We start from the raw sequence: 19,758 nt of genomic DNA, 5'->3' as shown, positions 1-19,758 counted from the left end.
AACTCTGGAAAAGGATAAGCTTCCTGAGAAATGTAACTTCAACGTTTGAGCACGATTCAATTGTCAAAAAAAAAGGAGCTACCAATCACGGATGCGAAAGAGACACTTAGCCTTCTCAACAACAAGAGGCTTCATTTACATCGAACCTTTCACTGAGTAACATGTCCCATCTTGCATAACAAGGATGTTGTGAATCAAAATGAGCTATATCCCGAGTGTTATGAAGTAAGAGAAGCAGGGAGAAAGGTGGTGAGTCATAGAGATGTACAGCATGGAAATAGACCCTTCGGTCCAACTCATTCATACTGACCAGATATCCTAACATAATCTAATCCTACTTGTCAGCACTTGGTCCATATCCCTCTAAACCCTTCCTATTCATCTACCCATCCAGGTACCTTTTAAATGTTGTACTTGTACCAGTTTCCACCACTTCCTCTGGCCAATTCCATACACACACCACTCTCTGCATGAAAATGTGACCCCTTAGTACCCTTTTAAATCTTTTCTCTCTCACCCTAAACCTATGGCCTCTAGTTCTGGACTCCCCAACTCAGGGAAAAGACATTATTTATTCACCCTATCCATGCCCCTCATGATTTGATAAACCTCTATAAGATCACCCCTCAGCCTCCAACACGCCAGGGAAAACAGCCCCAGCCTATTCAGTCTCTCCCTAGAGCTCAAACCCTCCAATCCTGGCAACATCCTTGTAATTTGTTTTATAGAATCCTACAGTGTGGAAACAGACCCTTCGGCCCAACAAGTCTGCACTGACCCTCTGAAGAGTAACACACCCAGACCTATTTCCCTACCTATTATTCTACATTTACCCCTGACTTGTGCATCTAACCTACACATCCCTGAACACTATGGGCAATTTACCATGTCCAATTCACCTAACCTGTTTGTGGGAGGAAACCCACGCAGACACGGGGAGAATGTACAAACTCCGCGGAGACAGTCTTCCAAGGCTGGAATTGAACCCGGGTCCTTGCTGTGGTGAGTCAGCAGTGCTAACCACTGAGCCACCATGCCACCCCACCCTTTCAAGTTGCACAACATCGTGGAATAAGGTACAATAGTAACTTGGATATGTACTGATTTAGAATTGTATCACCATTTCTGAAGACAAAATCCTTGAACTCCCTTCCTCACAACACTGGGGGGATCCACACATCCCAAGACTGTAGCTGTTCAAGGAGCCAGCTCCCTACCATATTAACCAGAGCAAGAAGATATGTCTTAACCAGTGATGCCTACATCCGATGAATAAATTAAGAGAAATATATCATGGTAAAGAAAGTATTTATAGAGCTGTGAGGGAGGAATAGGAGAGTGGGACCAATTAGAGATTTCTTTCAAAGCACTAGCACAGGTATGACAGGCTGAATGGCCCTCTCTCTGTGCTGTATGATAATCTAACCAACATGGTTACTTCGTAACTGTGACCCTGTCAATGTAATCTTTCAGGGTCAAATTCAGGAAGGGCTTTCGTCATTGAATATACCAACCCATGCAGCGACTTGCTCATGGTTCAGTGAGCACTGAAGCGTTGCCAGTCTCTGCTTGCAGAGCACGGCTTGTGATGGAGACAAGCTGCTGGTGCTTGGGAGGTTCCAGTGATTTCTCCTCACAGTTTTCTCCTGCCCATCTGTGCAATATTGTCAGACCGCATTTAAAAGATAGATGCACAGGAATTATCCACTGGGGCTTCAGACTACAAATAGCTTTGTAATGTACCACAAGCAACTACACGAAAATGTTTGCACTTTGTCAATTGAAGCAGATGTTTTTAACCTTATAAAATCGCTGAAATCTTCATTTCACTTCATTGTGGATTCTCTTATTTGTGACTCACTGACATCTCGCTATCTTGATAATTTAAATTCCAGGAGTGTGGTAAAATAGAATGTCTCACACAGTGCTCTAATGATCCTATTTCTCTTTTAATGGAGAGTTTGGGTTACAGCTAGCTTTACTTACAGATTAACCCTTGAACAACCCTTCTCACCCTAGACACACATACATAGATGTTAAAGACAGTATGTGGAATACAACTCTCAACGTAATACAGAGAAATAACAACAGCCGAGCAAATCTCAGTGAGCTACTTGTTCATTGAACCGAACTATTTTCCCACCATTTCCTGTTATTGTTGCCACAATGAATATGGTAGACAGACAGGAGACTGGGAGAAAACAGCAAGCCAGGCGGCATCAGGCAGTGGGGAAGTCAACATTTCGGGTGTAAACCTCCTTCAGCACTAGTGGTGTGTGTTGGGGAAGCTGCAGATAAAGGGGGAGGCAGGGGCAGAGTGGTGAATTGGGGATTGGCGAAGACAGGTAGAGGGTATGACCTGATTGGTCAATGGGAGGAATGAATACAGTTGGTGGCAGGGAGCAGTGTCAGGGGGAGTGTGTAACTGGGAAGGGAGTCAAGGGGATGGGAGGGAAGTTATTTGAAATTGGAGAGCTCAACGTTGAGTCCTCTGGGCTATAGGTGGAAGATAAGGTGTTATTTCTCCAATAGGAGCTGTGGTTTGTTTGGCAATGAAGGAGGTCAAGGATGGTCATGTCGGAAAGGGAGTGGGGAATAGAAATGGACGGTGACTGGGAGGTCCGTTTCGGGCAAAAGCCCTTCATCAGGAATCTGTAAAAATTAGCAGAATGCCCTGTGCCGTTGATCATAGCAAAAAGGTTTAACATTTGAGCATGTGCGCAGGAAGCAATGTCAGATGACATAATGGTCTGATGGTGAGGGAAATACTATGTAAAGAGGAGCAACATTCTTCTGCTGAGTTCGAATGTAAATAGTCAAACTTAAATAAGGGCTTAGTTTTGAAAAGTCCTCAGACACTGAATGCTTCTCTTTTAGAGTGTAATGCACCTTAATCATCCTCCAGCTAATAGTAACACATGGTGGCCCTGGTGAAGAGACCCGAAACGTTGACTTCTCCACCTCCTGATGCTGCCTGGCTGGCTGTGTTCTTCCAGCATCCTGCCTGTCTACTCTACTGAAGAGACCCAGCAGCAAGTTGGGAGCTGATCCATGGAGATTCTCCCACTGCTCCAACTTGCTGCTGAGCTTTTCCACTGGGATTGGATACAGCTGTCGGGAAAGTTTGATACATGGACCTGTCATTGACTCAAGGGGTGAAACTTGTGTGACAGATCAAAGTAAGAAAACAAAGCAGGGCTTTAATTTGTGGTGAGAGAAAAGTTCAATGTTAAAAACTGTTTGAGGTCAGTCATTATATCGAATGCAAAACTGAAAACACATGGGGACAGGAGCTACAAAACAGAAAGAGTGGAATGCATCACTTTGTAGCATACAAAAAGAAGTCCTGTCAGAAACTGGGCTATATCTGCAGGAAACTTAGTTTCTTAAAATCAGTATGTCATTTTAACATAGACGGAAAAGCACTCTAAAAACAGTAACATTCTGGAAATTCAGGGCAGCAGAGAAATCATCTTCCTTGGGGAAATCAAGGAATTAAAAAGCAAATACTGGAATACTAATATAGAAATCAATTGACAACCTGACAATTTTAAACTTGACACAGGAACAGAGCTCTCAGTATTTTCTGATGAAATGGAACTTTGAATCAAGAAACACTGTAGCCATTAACAATCCAACCCCAAGGACCAAAAGAGTTCAAATTGAAAGTACATGCATAGCTCTTGCAAGACTGAGATTGAGGAATTTCAACACATCATTTTTACATCATCCAGAAACAAGAACATTTGTGATGAAGCACAAGAGGATAAATGGATCTGAAATTAGTATTTTTTCAAATTGATGAAGTTGACAACCAGGACCTAAGAATAAATTCAGAACTAATTTGCCAAAATTATTCAAAGGCTTTGGAAAACTAAAAACTACTAAATGCAACCAGTAAAGTTAAGAGCAGATATTAAACCAACTTGGCTGTTTTCACCCAGAAAAGTCACACTCGCTTCTAAAAAAGAGAGAGGTGGAGCAGTTTCATCAAGAGGTCATTTTGCTAGTAACCAGACTAATCAAACTGAGGTTTGACATAGTACTTGTTTCAAACTTATTGGTTATATCAGAATTTGTATCAAGCTTACTGAATTAAATAAGGATGTCGAATGAGTAATATATTCTGTGTGATCAGTGGATGTAAACTTGACAAAATGTGTTAAGAATAGCAATTTCACAAAACTTGTAAAATTGGCTTCTGACAGTTACTACTCTTTGAGGAGTCAACACTTGAATGTTATTCATTACACTGTTTGAATGTTCCCTGCATTTGACTCTGAGATCTTAAGACATAAGAGCAGAAATTGTCCTTTCAACCGATTGAGTCTGTTCTGCCATTTGGTCATGGTTAAGATGTTTCTCAACCCAATTCTCCTGCCTTCTCCTCACAACCCTTGATCCCCTTACGAATCAAGAAACTATCAATGTCTGTCTTCAGTACACTGAATGACCTTGACAGCAATGATTTCCACAGATTCACCACCCTCTGGCTGAAGAAATTCCTCCTGATCTTAGTTCTAAAGAGTCATCCTTTCACTCTGAGACTGTAAACCCCTCCCCGGACCCTTTCCAAAGCCAGCATATCTCCCTTAGATAGGGTGTCCAAAACTGCTCACAGTATTTCAACTATTTCAAATGCAGTCTGGCCAGAGCCTTTTATAGCCTCAGTAGCACATCTCTGCTCTTGTATTTTAGCCCTGTTGAAATAAACAGAAACTGTATGTTAGCCGAGGAGAATCCTGAGCTAGGAATCCCAAGTGCTTTTGTGCTTCAGATTTCCAAAGCCTTTCCCATTTCAAAAATAGTCAGCCTCTCTATTCTTCCTACTAAAGTGCATAGCCTCACACTTGTCCGAGAGGTCATGTGTTCAAAGTGAGAGGTGAAAAGTTTAAGGAGGATACACAGAGGGTGGTAGGTGCTCTGTGTTGCCAGCAGAGAGAGTAGAGGCAGGCGCGGTAGATTCACCTAAGGTGCATCTGGACAGATGCATGAGTAGATGGGGAGCAGAGGGGTACAGATCCTTAGAAATTGGGCAATAAGTTCAGACAGTGGATTTGGATCGGCACAGGATTGGAGGGCCGAAGGGCCTGTTCCTGGGTTGTAAATTTTCTTTGTTCTTTTGTTCTTTGTCCACACTGGATTCTATCTGCTACATCTTTGCCCACTCGCCTAGTCTGTCCAAATCCTCCCTGCTTCCTCACCACTACCCGTCCCTCCACCTATCTTTGTGTCATTTGCAAACTGGTGAGATTTGGCAATCGATTAAATATGATAAACAATTTTCACAACGCTTGCATGGCTAAACAAAACTACAGAGCTAGTTGAGAAAAAATACTGAACATTTTGTAGATCCTCTTTGCAGAAAACTTGATATATCAAATTGACTGAATGCCAACTTAGGGAAGCTCCTTCCATACCTTCTCTTTGTCCTACTATTCTACAGATTAAGAAAATACCAGACACTTATAATTGCACCCCACTAAAGGGTGGCTCGGTGGCACAGTGGTTAGCACTGCTGCCTCACAGGGCCATTGACCTGGGTTCAATTCCCGCCTCAGGTGACTCTCTGTGTGGAATTTGCACATTCTCTCCATGTCTGCGTGGGTTTCTTCTGGGTGCTCCGGTTTCCTCCCACAATCCAAAAATGTGCAGGTTAGGTGAATTGACCATGCTCAATTGCCCGTAGGGTTAGGTGAAGGGGTAAATGTAGGGGAATGGGTCTGGGTGGGTTGTGTGTCGGTGTGGACTTGTTGGGCCGAAGGGCCTGTTTCCACACTGTAAGTAATTTAAATCTAAATCTAAAAGTAACCAAAGATGCACAACAGGATATTGGAAATGCATGATCTCTACCACCTAGAAAACAAGAACACCACCACTTCAAGTTCCCACCAAGCCATCAACCATCTCGCTGTTCCTTCACTGTTGCTGGGTCAAAATCCTGAAACTCCCTCACTGACAGCACTCTGGGTATGCTTGCACCCAAAATTTCACAGTTGTGGTTCAAGAAAACAGCTCACCACCTTCTCAAAGGCAATTAAGGATGGGATATGAACACTGTTCCTGTCACCAACACCTACATCCTCTGAACTAACATAAAGCCAAAGTGACCCACAAGTATTCCTTTGTTGTTGGACCATGAAGCAACGCTGAACAGAATTTGCATCAAAGCAGCACAAAGGCATCATCAAAAAAGAGCAATTAACCTGCAACATGAGATCTGATTCTCTCCATGATGCTTTCAGACCTGTTCAGATTTCCTGCGGCCTCAGTTATTTGCGGCCACACCACACTTTAGGAAGGATGTAATTGTATTGGAGGAGGTGCAGAGGAGGTTCACCAGGATGCTGCCTATGATGAGCCATTTCAGCTATAAGGAGGGGCTGGATAAGCTTTGGATCAGAGAAGGTTCAGAGGGGATCTGATAGAGGTGCATAGGATTATGAGGGCTATGAACAACGTGAATAGAAAGCAGTTATAGAATCATACAGCATGGAGACAGACCCTTCGGTCCAACTAGTGCATGCTGACCATATCCCAAACTAAATTGGTTCCACCTTTCTGCGCTAGGCCCACATTCCTCCAAGCATCTCTTGTTCACGTACTTACCTAAATGTCTTTTTTTCAGTTGTTCCCCTTAGTTACAAGGTGGCATAATTGAAAGGCAAAAGGTTTTGAGGGGATTTGAGAAAAACTGTTTTCACCCAGAAGGTAGCGGAGGTGTGGAATACTCTGCCTGGGAGGGCACTTGAGGTGGGAAACCTCACAACCTTTAAAAAGCATTGAGATGAGCACTTAGAATGTCATAGCATTAACGGCTATGGGCCTAATGTGGGAAAGTGGGACTAGTGGAGGTGGTAATATACTTTTAGTGGTCCAGATTTGATGGGCAGAAAGGCCACTTTTGTACTATATGTTTCTATGATTCTAGAGCTCAGTAATAATGATGGGTTTGAATCTCCCCTCTCCAAGTGTAATTCTGCAGATGAGTCTTCTGAATGGCCTTTAACTAAACCATCAGTAGCAAAGTTTTATTCTTAAACTTATGAGATTTTTCTTAATGTTGAACAATCCTCAAAGCAATATGAAGCTTTAATAATTCATTAACACTGACCATGGGTATTGCGTCCTGGTTTATACACGCGTGTGTCACAACAAAATTAGGAAGCAGTGGAAAATAGTGGCTATTGGAGGGAATCACATATCCAAGCCTTTCTTCTGAGGTATCACAATGGTATGTTTTCCTTTATTGGCCAGGGTTGGAGGTTTTGAGTTATAAGGAGAGGTTGAACAGGCTGGGGCTGTTTTCCCTAGAGTCCAGAGGCTGAAGGGTGACCTTATAGAAGTTTATAAAATCATGAGGGGCATGGAAAGGGCAAATAGACAAAGTCTTTTCCCTGGGGTGGGGAAGTCCAGAGCTAGAGGGCATGGGTTTAGGGTGAGCTGGGAAAGATATAAAAGAGACCTGAGGGCCAAGTTTATCACACAGAGGGTGGTACGTGTATGGAATGGCTGCCAAGGAAGTGGTGTTATTGCAATTGGAGACTCGATAGTTCGGGGCGCAAATAGGCGGTTTTGTGGGGGCGAGAGAGACTCACGTTTGGTATGTTGCCTCCCAGGTGCAAGGGTACGCGATGTCTCTGATCGTGTTTTCCGGGTCCTTAAGGGGGAGGGGGAGCAGCCCGAAGTCGTGGTCCATAGGTAGGAAGAGGGATGAGGATATTAGGCAGGCTTTCAGGTAGCTAAGTTGGAAGCTCAGAGTTAGAACAAACAGAGTTGTTGTCTCTGGTTTGTTATCCGTGCCACGTGATAGAGAGTCGAGGAATAGGGAGAGAGAGCAGTTAAATGCGTGGCTACAGGGATGGTGCAGGAGGGAGGGATTCCGGTATCTGGATAACTGGGGTTCTTTCTGGGGAAGGTGGGACCTCTATAAACAGGATGGTCTACACCTAAACCTGAGGGGCACCAGTATCCTTGGGGGGAGGTTTGCTAGTGCTCTGTCGGGGGGTTTAAACTAACTCTGCAGGGTCATGGGAACCTAGACTGTAATTTTAGGGTGCAGGACCTGGAGTGTAGAGAGGTTAGGAACCAGGCATCAATCTCTAAGGAGGGTGCCTGTAAACAGGAAGGTGGCTTGAAGTGTGTATACTTCAATGCGAGAAGTATACGAAATAAGGGAGGGGAACTTGCAGCGTGGGTTGGTACTTGGGAGTTCGATGTTGTGGCTATTACGGAGACATGGGTAGAACAGGGACAAGATTGGCTGTTGCAGGTTCCAGGGTTTAAATGTTTTAGTAGGGTCAGAGTTGGGGGTAAAAGAGGGGGAGGTGTGGCATTGCTTGTCAAAGATAGTATTACAGCGGTGGAAAGGACGGTGGATGAAGACTCGCCATCTGAGGTAGTTTGGGCTGAGCTAAGAAATAGGAAAGGTGAGGTCACCCTGTTGGGAGTTTTCTACAGGCTTCCTAATAGTCCTAGAAACGTAGAAGAAAGGATTGCGAGGATGATTCAGGAGAAGAGTGAAAGTAATAGGGTGGTTGTTATGGGGGAATTTAACTTTCCAGATATTGACTGGGAAAGCTGTAGCTCGAGTACGTTAGATGGGTCGGTGTTTGTCCAATGTGTGCAGGAGGGTTTCCTGACACAATATGTAGACAGGCCAACAAGAGATGAGGCCATACTGGATTTGGTTCGGGTAAGAACCAGGCCAGGTGTTAGAATTGGAGGTAGGTGAGCACTTTGGGGACAGTGACCACAATTCGGTGACTTTTACTCTAGTGATGGAGAGGGATAAGTGTGCACTACAGGGCAAGAGTTATAGCTGGAGGCAGGGAAGTTATGATGCGGTGAGGCATGAGTTAGGATGCGTGGTTTGGAAAATTTGGCTTCAAGGGAAGGGTGCAATCGATATGTGGAGCTTGTTCAAGGAAGAACTACGGAGTGTCCTTGATAAGTATGTACCTGTCAGGCAGGGAGGAAAGGGTCATGTGAGGGAGCCGTGGTTTAATAAGGAATTGGAATCCCTTGTTAAAGGGAAGAGGGTGGGGTGGCCTATGTAAAGATGAGGTGTGAACGTTCAATTGGGGCGATTGAGAGTTATAAGGTAGCCAGGAAGGATCTAAAGAGAGAGCTAAGAGCAGCAAGGAGGGGACATGAAAAGTCCTTGGTTGGTAGGATTAGGGAAAACCCAAAGGCTTTCTATAGATATGTCAAGAATAAAAGGATGACTAGGGTAGGAATAGGTCCCGTCAAGGATAGTAGTGGGAAGTTGCGTGTGGAGGCTGAAGAAATTGGGGAGACACTGAATGAATACTTTTTGTCAGTATTCACTCAGGAACAGGACATTGTTGCTGGCGTGAATATTGAGTCATAATTAATTAGAATGGATGGCTTTGAGATATGTAGGGAAGAGGTGTTGGCAATTCTGGAAAGGGTGAATGTAGATAATTCCCCTGGGCCAGATGGCATTTATCCCAGGATTCTCTGGGAAGCAAGGGAGGAGATTGCAGAGCCATTGGCCTTGATTTTTATGTCCTCATTGTCTACAGGAATAGTGCCAGAAGACTGGAGGACAGCAAATGTGGTTCCCTTGTTCAAGAAGGGGAGTAGGGATAACCCGAGTAACTATAGGCCAGTGAGTCAATTGGGCCCTCTGTTGTGGGCACAGTCTTAGAGAGAATTGTAAGGGATAGGATTTTTGAACATCTGGATAGGAATAATGTGATCAAGGATAGTCAGCATGGTTTTGTGAAGGGCTGGTCGTGCCTCACAAACCTTATTGAATTCTTTGAGAAGGTGACTAAGGAGGTGGATGAGGGTAAAGCGGTGGATGTGGTGGATATTGATTTTAGTAAGGTGTTTGATAAGGTTCCCCATGGTAGGCTACTGCAAAAAATATGGAGGTATGGCATTGAAGGGGAGTTGGAGGTTTGGATTAGGAATTGGCTGGCTGGAAGAAGACAGAGGGTAGTAGTTGATGGTAAAGGTTCATCTTGGAGTGCAGGTACCAGCAGTGTTCCGCAACGATCTGTTTTGGGACCATTGCTGTTTGTCATTTTTATAAATGACCTGGAAGAGGGGCTCGAAGGTTGGGTGAGCAGGTTTGCGGATGATACAAAAGTCGGTGGAGTTTTTGACAGTGAGGAAGGATGTGGCAGGTTACAGCAGGATATAGATAAGCTGCAGAGCTGGGCAGATAGGTGGCAAATGGAGTTCAATGTCGCTAAGTGTGAACTGATTCACTTTGGTAAGAGTAACAAGAAGATGGAGTACTGGGCTAATGGTCGGATACTTGGTAGTGTGGATGAGCAGAGGGATCTTGGTGTCCATGTACACAGATCTCTGAAAGTTGCCACCCAGGTAAATAGCGCTGTGAAGAAGGCATATGGCGTACTGGGCTTTATTGGTAGAGGAATTGAGTTCCGGAGTCCTGAGGTCATGTTGCAATTGTATAAGACTCTGGTGCGGCCGCATCTGGAGTATTGTGTGCAGTTTTGGTCGCCATACTATCAGAAGGATGTGGAGGCACTGGAACGGGTGCAGAGGAGGTTTACCGGGATGTTGCCTGGTATGGTAGGAAGATCGTATGAGGAAAGGCTGAAGCACTTGGGGCTGTTTTCATTGGAGAAAAGAAGGTTTAGGGGTGACTTGATAGAGGTGTACAAGATGATTATGGATTTAGATAGGGTTGACCATGAGAACCTTTTTACACGTATGGAGTCAGATATTACGAGGGGACATAGCTTTAAATTAAGGGGTGGTAGTATAGGACAAATGTTAGGGGTAGATTCTTTACTCAGTGAGTCGTGAGTTCATGGAATGCCCTGCCAGTAACAGTGGTGGACTCTCCCTCTTTATGGGCATTTAAACGGGCATTGGATAGGCATATGGAGGAAAGTAGGCTAGTGTAGGTTAGGCGGGCTTGGATCGGTGCAACATTGAGGGCCGAAGGGCCTGTACTCCGCTGTATTTTTCTATGTTCTGTGTTCTATGGTGGAGGCCGGTACAATTACAGCACTTAAAAGGCATTTGGATGATATATAAATAGGATGGGTTTGGAGGGATATGGGCTGTGTGCTGGCAGGTGGAACTAGATTGAAGTGGGATATCTGGTCGGCATGGATGATTTGCAGTGAAGGATCTCGATATATTGGAAGTCCAGTCTACTGCTTGACAGGATGTTACTCCGTGATATACTGAGTTAAAATCATTAAATGTTCTTCAGAGACAAAATGGATGAAAGAAAGATGTTCACTAAGGAATTCACCAAGGAGAAATTCACTGCAATGATGGTCAAATTGTGAAAATGTTAAATCATCGCAATGGTTTAATATTTATTAGGGCAACTAACATGGTGCACATGACATTGGCAGAAAAGATTGCAAAAGGTATGAAGGCATTTAAAATAGAAAGGAAGGAGATAATTGCTAAACTAATAAAACACAAAGATCTACAAATCATTGGTCAGACCACCTCTGGAGTGTTGTATTCTGGGTACCTTATTTAAGGAAGGATTTTAAAGCCCTGGGGAGAGTACAAATAAGAATGGTAGCTGGAATGAGGGATTTTAGATACAAGGAAAGAGTTGAGAAATTGGGTTTATTCTCCTTGGAGCAAAGGTGACCTTTTTGAAGTCTTTAAAAGTATGAATAATTTTATGAGTAATTTTGGCAGGCGAAAGAGAATATTTTGTTTCCACTAGTTGGTATGTCAGGTGTTCTGTTTCCACTTGTTGGTATGTCAGTACAAGGGTCACAATTTCAAGTTTGTCAGCAAGAGAGCCAGGAGTGAGAGGAGGAGAGAGAGAGAACTCTGTTTGCACAGAGAGTTGTTAGGATTTGGAATGCACTGCCTTTGACTGTGGTGGAGATTCCGTAGGGGGTTTCAAAAGCTGGACATATATTCAAATGTGATGAATTTAGAGGGCTGCAGAGATAGAGCTGGAGAGTGAGACTAACTAAGTAGCTCTTTTGAGAGCTAGCACAGACATGATGGATTGAATGGCCTCCTTCTGTACTGTAAAATTCAATGACGCTGCAGGAAAGAATAAAGCACCTGGTCCACATTGCATCCAGATAACTGGAAAGAACTGCAGATGCTGGAAATCTGATTTTTTTTAAAAAACAGCAAGTATTGGAGAAACTTGGTAGATCTGAGAGCATCCGTGGAGAGGGTAACAGAGTTAATATTTCAAGTCCAATAACTCAATTTCAGAATATTGGGTTGCATTCACATCTCTTAAAAGAATTTAAGGAGTAAGTAGCAGAGGCATTTATACAAAACAGGGAAGGTGCCAGAGTTTGAGCAGCTCATATGATGCTTACATACAAAATAGGAGCTGGAACAAGCTCAGGGAATCACAGACCATTTACCATACCATTGGTGGTTTGGAAATGTAGTGGAAATCTTAATCAAATCTACCATAGAAATACAGCTAAAAAAATAAAAATACAATTAGATAGAAAAATAAATTTCCAGAAGGGGAGGCTATACTTGACCAGTCTTTATTGAATTATTTGGAAAACTAACAGAAGGATTGTGAAAGATAATGTAACAGACAATAAATTTGGAATTTTTAAAATCCTTCAATAAACCACTGTGCAATAAACTCATGAATAAGGTCAGTGATGAAGAAGCAAAATGGAAAATAAACTGGTTACAAAACAGAAAACTGACAAAGCAGTTTAAAGATAAGAAGAAAAGGATAGGATTCTACAAAAATCAGCACTGGGATCCCTCGTGATCAGGGTTCCTGCAAATGAGTTACAGTGAAATATAATTTCCAAATGTGCAGACTATATCAAACCAGGAGCTTGACTAACTTAGAATGGGCCAACAAGAAAAAAGAACTTCCAAAATGGGAATGCAATTGGAAAACAAACTCCAATATGGATAGGTTTTAGGTAATCCACCTTGGAAGAAAGGAGAAAAAGGTCACATAGTCTTAGGAAAATAAGTATTTAAATCAAGTAGGAGGATCTACGATACAGGCAGATACACCACTCTAACTGGTGGTGCGGGCTATTAAGGCCAATAAAAGCAAACAAGGAGCCTGGGTTCATTTCTATGGGATAAAATTGAAGAACACAGAAGTTATATTGAATATGTAATAGAATCTTGGTTAGGTCATACTTGAAGACCTCTGAATACCTTAGTTTCCATATGTTAAAGGGAGAAACAGGCACTTGAGAAGGTTAAAATAGGATTTACTTGGACGGAGTTGAGACATTATTCATACCTAGAAAGTTTGAGTAGGCTGGGTCTTTTTCTGTAGAACCAAGAAGAGAAAGGGTTGACCTGATAGAGGTCTTCAAGGCTACAATGGGGTTTGAAAGATTAAATGTAGAGAATGTGAGTGAGGCCAGAAATAGGGGCCAGGACGACTGAATCCTATGGTGAATTTTCTCAGGGAATGGTTATGAAAGGAAGCTTCCCCACCGCAGGAAACAGATGAGGTGACAGAAATATTCAAGGGGAAATTAGATAAATACACAAGGGAGAAAAGATAAGAGGAGAGCTGTGTGTAGCATGAAGACTGGGGATTGGGCATGTTGGACAGAATGCCTGTGAACAGTTTGTAACTCCCATTCAATTTCTTCCTTTATTGATCAGACTGATCATCTACAGTGGACAGGGAGCCTTATCATCAATTCTATATGACTCTTTAAAGAACGAGTACTTCCCCCTGGAAGGTTTGATCAGCAATGAGCCATTTGTTCGGATTGAATTCACCTCCGATGGAACCAAGACAGCAGGGGGATTCAACATTCGATATGAAGGTACAAATAACCTTTCCATTTCAAGATGAAAAAGGGATCTAATGTCAGTTAGAATTGTATTCCAGCCCCCACCACCATCCTTCCACCCATTCACCACTCATTACAACTGGAAAGAGGTGACAGTAATTGATGTACAATTCAGTTCTGAAATGCAAGTGACCTAGATTCAGAATCAGGCAAGGCATAACAGTGTGAGAATATTCTTTTGAGAACAATGCAACAGTGACATTGCCTCTTTAAGCCATAAAGGTCATGTGTTTAACACCAAGTTCAAGTGGATAGTACAAGGAGATGGTGAGATTCTGATATAAAACAGAAAAACTGCTCAAAATGGATGAATTGATTCAGTGGGATCAAGGTTTGTTCCTGAGAAATAGATTTGAAAACCATGGACTTGAAAATGGGGTATAGACCAGAGCTTGTTCTGGTGCCATTCAGGGAGATCATGGCTGATCTGCAGCTGAACTATACCCACCTTTCTCATATTACTGATGACCTTTTGATAATAAACCTAACCATCTATGTTTTAACAAAAGATCTCATTCCAATTGCTACTGTTGCAAGCGTTCCAAACTTTTACCATGCCATTTGTGTGAAATGTTTTCTTTTAAATTCCCCTTCTTAAGGTCTGGCTCCAAATCTATGACAATGGCTTGAGTTTATGTTCAAGGTTTGTGCGAAGATTTGTAGCTAGGGTGCTCGTTGTTGTGGTTCTGTTCGCCGAGCTGGAAGTTTTTGTTGCAAACGTTTCGTCCCCTGGCTAGGCGATATCATTAGTGCTTTGGAGCCTCCAGCGAAGCGCTTCTTTGATGTTTCTTCCGGTATTTATAGTGGTCTGTCCTTGCAGCTTCCGGGTGTCAGTTTCAGCTGTCCGCTGTAGTGGTTGGTATATTGGGTCCAGGTCGATGTGTTTGTTGATGGAGTTTGTGGATGAATGCCATGCCTCTAGGAATTCCCTGGCTGTTCTCTGTCTGGCTTGCCCTATGATAGTAGTGTTTTCCCAGTCGAATTCATGTTGCTTGTTGTCTGCGTGTGTGGCTACTAGGGATAGCTGGTCGTGTCGTTTCGTGGCTAGTTGATGTTCATGTATGCGGATTGTTAGCTGTCTTCCTGTTTGTCCTATATAGTGTTTTGTGCAGTCCTTGCAAGGTATTTTGTAAACTACATTAGTTTTGCTCATGTTGGGTATAGGGTCCTTTGTTCTAGTGATTTGTTGTCTGAGCGTGGCTGTTGGTTTGTGTGCCGTTATGAGTCCTAAGGGTCGCAGTAGTCTGGCTGTCAGTTCTGAAACGCTCCTGATGTATGGTAGTGTGGCTAGTCCTTTTGGTTGTGGCATGTGCTCGTTCCGTGGTCTGTCTCTTAGGCATCTGTTGATAAAGTTGCGCAGGTATCCGTTTTTGGCGAATACCTTGTATAGGTGTTCCTCTTCCTCTTTTTGCAATTCTGGAGTACTGCAGTGTGTTGTGGCCCTTTTGAATAGTGTCCTGATGCAGCTTCGTTTGTGTGTGTTGGGGTGGTTACTTTCATAGTTTAGGACTTGGTCTGTGTGTGTTGTTTTCCTGTGTACCCTTGTGGTGAATTCTCCGTTCGGTGTTCTCTGTACTATCACGTCTAGGAATGGGAGTTGGCTATCCTTTTTCTTCTTCTCTCGTGAATCGGATTCCTGTGAGTGTGGCGTTGATGATCCGGTGTGTATTTTCTATTTCCGTGTTTTTGATGATTACAAACGTGTCATCGACATATCTGACCCAGAGTTTGGGTTGAATTTGTGGTAGGGCTGTTTGTTCTAACCTTTGCATAACTGCCTCTGCTATGAGTCCCAATCACCAATCTCGGGACTCATAGCAGAGGCAGTTATGCAAAGGTTAGAACATACAGCCATACCACAAATTCAACCCAAACTCTGGGTCAGATATGTCGATGACATGTTTGTAATCATCAAAAACACGGAAATAGAAAATACACACCGGATCATCAACACCACACTCACAGGAATCCGATTCACGAGAGAAGAAGAAAAGGATAGCCAACTCCCATTCCTAGACGTGATAGTACAGAGAACACCAAACGGAGAATTCACCACAAGGGTACACAGGAAAACAACACACACAGACCAAGTCCTAAACTATGAAAGTAACCACCCCAACACACACAAACGAAGCTGCATCAGGACACTATTCAAAAGGGCCACAACACACTGCAGTACTCCAGAACTGCAAAAAGAGGAAGAGGAACACCTATACAAGGTATTCGCCAAAAACGGATACCCGTGCAACTTTATCAACAGATGCCTAAGAGACAGACCACGGAACGAGCACATGCCACAACCAAAAGGACTAGCCACACTACCATACATCAGGAGCGTTTCAGAACTGACAGCCAGACTACTGCGACCCTTAGGACTTATAACGGCACACAAACCAACAGCCACGCTCAGACAACAAATCACTAGAACAAAGGACCCGATACCCAACATGAGCAAAACTAATGTAGTTTACAAAATACCTTGCAAGGACTGCACAAAACACTATATAGGACAAACAGGAAGACAGCTAACAATCCGCATACATGAACATCAACTAGCCACGAAACGACACGACCAGCTATCCCTAGTAGCCACACACGCAGACAACAAGCAACATAAATTCGACTGGGAAAACACTACTATCATAGGGCAAGCCAGACAGAGAACAGCCAGGGAATTCCTAGAGGCATGGCATTCATCCACAAACTCCATCAACAAACACATCGACCTGGACCCAATATACCAACCACTACAGCGGACAGCTGAAACTGACACCCGGAAGCTGCAAGGACAGACCACTATAAATACCGGAAGAAACATCAAAGAAGCGCTTCGCAGGAGGCTCCAAGGCACTGATGATGTCGCCTAGCCAGGGGACGAAACGTTTGCAACAAAAACTTCCAGCTCGGCGAACAGAATCACAACAATGAGTTTATGTTGTTTCCAAAGGCTTTAGTTTTTCCTTTGCTGTGAAAGCTGTTTGTTTCTAAAGGACCTATGTGAATGTATTGTTATTCAGCTGATAATGTGAGCAAATAATATTACAATTTTTCTAATGTGTATTTGGTTTCAACATCAAGTCAGTCACGTCTTGTCTTTCCTCAGCCTTTGAGCGTGGGCACTGCTTTGAGCCTTACATGCAGAATGGGAACTTCACTGCAACCAATCCTTCCTACAGTGTAGGCTCAGTGGTGGAGTTCACATGTGATCCAGGTTACACTATGGAACATGGATCATCTGTAATTGAGTGCATTGACATCAGGGAGCCATACTGGAATGAGACTGAACCACTTTGCAGAGGTAAAGAGAATATTTGTGCCATCGGAATGAAGAAAATGGGTTTTAAAATATATTTATTTTGCACATCGTAACCACAGTGCTAGGGACAGTCTGACATGTTTTTATTACAATCCTCAGTAACTGTACTTTTATGGATGATCCCACCAGGTTACAATCCAACAGGTTTATTTGGAAGTACAAGCTTTGTGGGTGGGATCATTCATGAAAGGACAATTATTGAAGATTGTAAATGTACCTTTTAATTTTAATCAAGAGGTTATAATCCAACAGGTTTATTTGGAAGTACAAGCTTTGGAAGCGGTGCTCCTTCGTTAGGAAGCTAATGGGGCAGGATCATAGGATACAGAATTTATAGTAAAAGATCAAAATGTCATGCAACTGATGTGCTATCCCTTTGTCTACTGCAATCCAACACTGGCACCTCCACACCTTATTTATTAAATGATCATCTTAGCAGCAGATGCCAAGTTATGATGATAATGCAAATAAAACTAGTAATCAAAATTAGTAACATAATTGAAGCCAATATTTTAAAGAAAATGAAGTATATATGGATGGCAGAATTCTGAACATTTCATTATATAAATGAAATTCTGCAGCTCTCCTTAATGTACTGGAAGTTTGACTGTTTTCTGCACTTTGCACTGAAGTTCCTAGCTGAAACCATTCCAAGTGAGATTGAAGTTCCAAGTGGGATCACCAGCTGAAATGTTGAGGGTGTGGGCTTGAAGGTTCCCCTCCTCCCACAGCTCTCAAAGGTCATGCATTCCCATGAGGGGTGGTGATGGTCTGATGATATTACCACTGAGTTGTCAACCCAGAGACCCCGATAATATCTGGGGACCCGGGTTCGAATCCCACCATGGCAGGTGGTGGAATTTGAATTCAATAAAAGTATCTGGAGTTAGGACTCTAATACTGACTGTGAATCCATTGTCCATTGTCAGGGAAAACCCATCTGGTTCACTTATCTTCCTTGAGAGAAGGAAACTGCCATCCTTACCTGGCCTGGCCTTTATGTGACTCCAGACCACACCAATGTGGTTGACTCTTAACTGCCCCCTGGCCAATTAAGTAGGGGCAGTTAATGTTGCCTGGTCAGCAATGCCCTCGTCCCGTGAATGAATAAAGGGAAAAAAATATCCCCCCCACCCCTCCACACCAAACTGTCTACTCCTCCATACCCCAACCACCCTGTGCTCAGTTACATCAACAAATTGTGACAATATTCAGGCCTTAAAATGGGGTCACGTTGGTAAATGTTTGGTAAATTCTCAACCATTTACATACCTTTTATGAGTGTTTTTCAAGCTGGAAGTGGGTTGATCTTCTTTATTTCTTCAAGAGCTTCTTTCATTTAAAGAATTGTTAATAAAACGCAATTTATTTTGTACTGCACCACATCAAAACAAGCCAAGGTTCTTCACCTTTGGAGGGCAGGGCATGTTAGTTTGTAAGTTAATGCAGTGTGATTCTGAACCAGCCCCTGCAATGAGCGCAGTAGATTGACCAGTGTGCTTCATCGTGGAGTTAATCGATGGAACATATTTGCAAAGACAGCAGGATTCTTTGAATAAGGCAACATTCACTGGATAGAGAGAGAGACTGAAGACAGCATCTACAAGGTTCAAACTCACAGACACAGATGGAGTCATAGAGTCATTGAGCTGTACAGAATAGAACGAGACCCTTCAGTTCAACTCGTCCATGCTGACCAGAAGTCCAAATTAATCTTGGTCCCATTTGCTAGCACCTGGCCCATATCGCTCTAAACCTTTCTTAGTCATATACCCATTAGATGCCTTTTAAATGTTGTCATTATACCAGCCTCCACTACTTCCTCATTTCATACACACACCACCCTCTGTGTGAAAATGTTGCCCCTTAGGTCTGTTTTAAATCTTTCCCCTCTCACCTTCAACCTATGCCCTCTAGTTTTGGACTCCACCCTGGAGAGGAGACCTTGACCATTCATCCTATCCATGCCCCTCATGATTTTATAAACTTCTAGAAGGTCACCCCCTTAGCCTCTGACACTCCAACAAAAACAGCCCCAGTCTATTAGCTTGTCCCTATAATTTAAACCCTCCAACCTTGGCAACATCCTTGTAAATGGTCCCTGAACCCTTTCAAGTTTCACAACATCCTTCCTATAGCAGGGAGACTAGAATTGCACTTTAGTTTTGCATGTCAACCCTAATAATGGAGCCAAATGGAGGACCTGAACCTTGAGGTTATGCTTAAGACACTAGCAATGCCTGTGTTGAACAGGGAACCTACAACAAGTTGAAGGACAGCCTTGCTGGGAGTAAGTGGAAAGCCCAGGAAATCTCAATCCTAGTGTGAATCTTTGAAACTGTGTTAACTCTGATTCTCCCTCTACAGATGCGGCCTCACCTGCTGAGTTTTTCCAATACGTCCTCTCCTCATCTCAGACATACTCTACTTGGTCAGGAAGCTCACTGGGACATCCTGAGGTCATGAAGAGCATTATATTAATACAAATTTGTTCAAGGGGCTAATCTTCCAATTTCTGTTTAATTCTGACTTCAAATATTAGAGATATACATCAAATGTGTCTGGAAATAAATTTGGTTCTGATTATAAACAACTTTGTGTGTTGTACTTTAACACAACAGCCTGTTTAAGATAGCG

General features: G+C 43.1%; 1 protein-coding gene across 1 annotated transcript in view; it reads left to right on the top strand.

Annotated features, from left to right (window-relative positions):
• LOC132827442 (seizure 6-like protein) overlaps positions 1 to 19,758 on the top strand; it is a 184,936-nt gene that overhangs the window by 104,768 nt on the left and 60,410 nt on the right. The window contains exons 7-8 of the mRNA XM_060844130.1: positions 13,612 to 13,778; positions 16,909 to 17,103. Of these exons, the coding sequence (XP_060700113.1) occupies positions 13,612 to 13,778; positions 16,909 to 17,103 (362 nt within the window). The remainder of the gene's footprint in view (positions 1 to 13,611; positions 13,779 to 16,908; positions 17,104 to 19,758) is intronic.

Source organism: Hemiscyllium ocellatum, chromosome 24 (assembly GCF_020745735.1).
Source record: "Hemiscyllium ocellatum isolate sHemOce1 chromosome 24, sHemOce1.pat.X.cur, whole genome shotgun sequence".
In the NCBI taxonomy this organism is placed as follows: Eukaryota; Metazoa; Chordata; class Chondrichthyes; order Orectolobiformes; family Hemiscylliidae; genus Hemiscyllium; species Hemiscyllium ocellatum.
The sequence above is the reverse complement of the archived record's forward strand: the minus strand, read 5'-3'. Positions and strand labels throughout refer to the sequence as shown.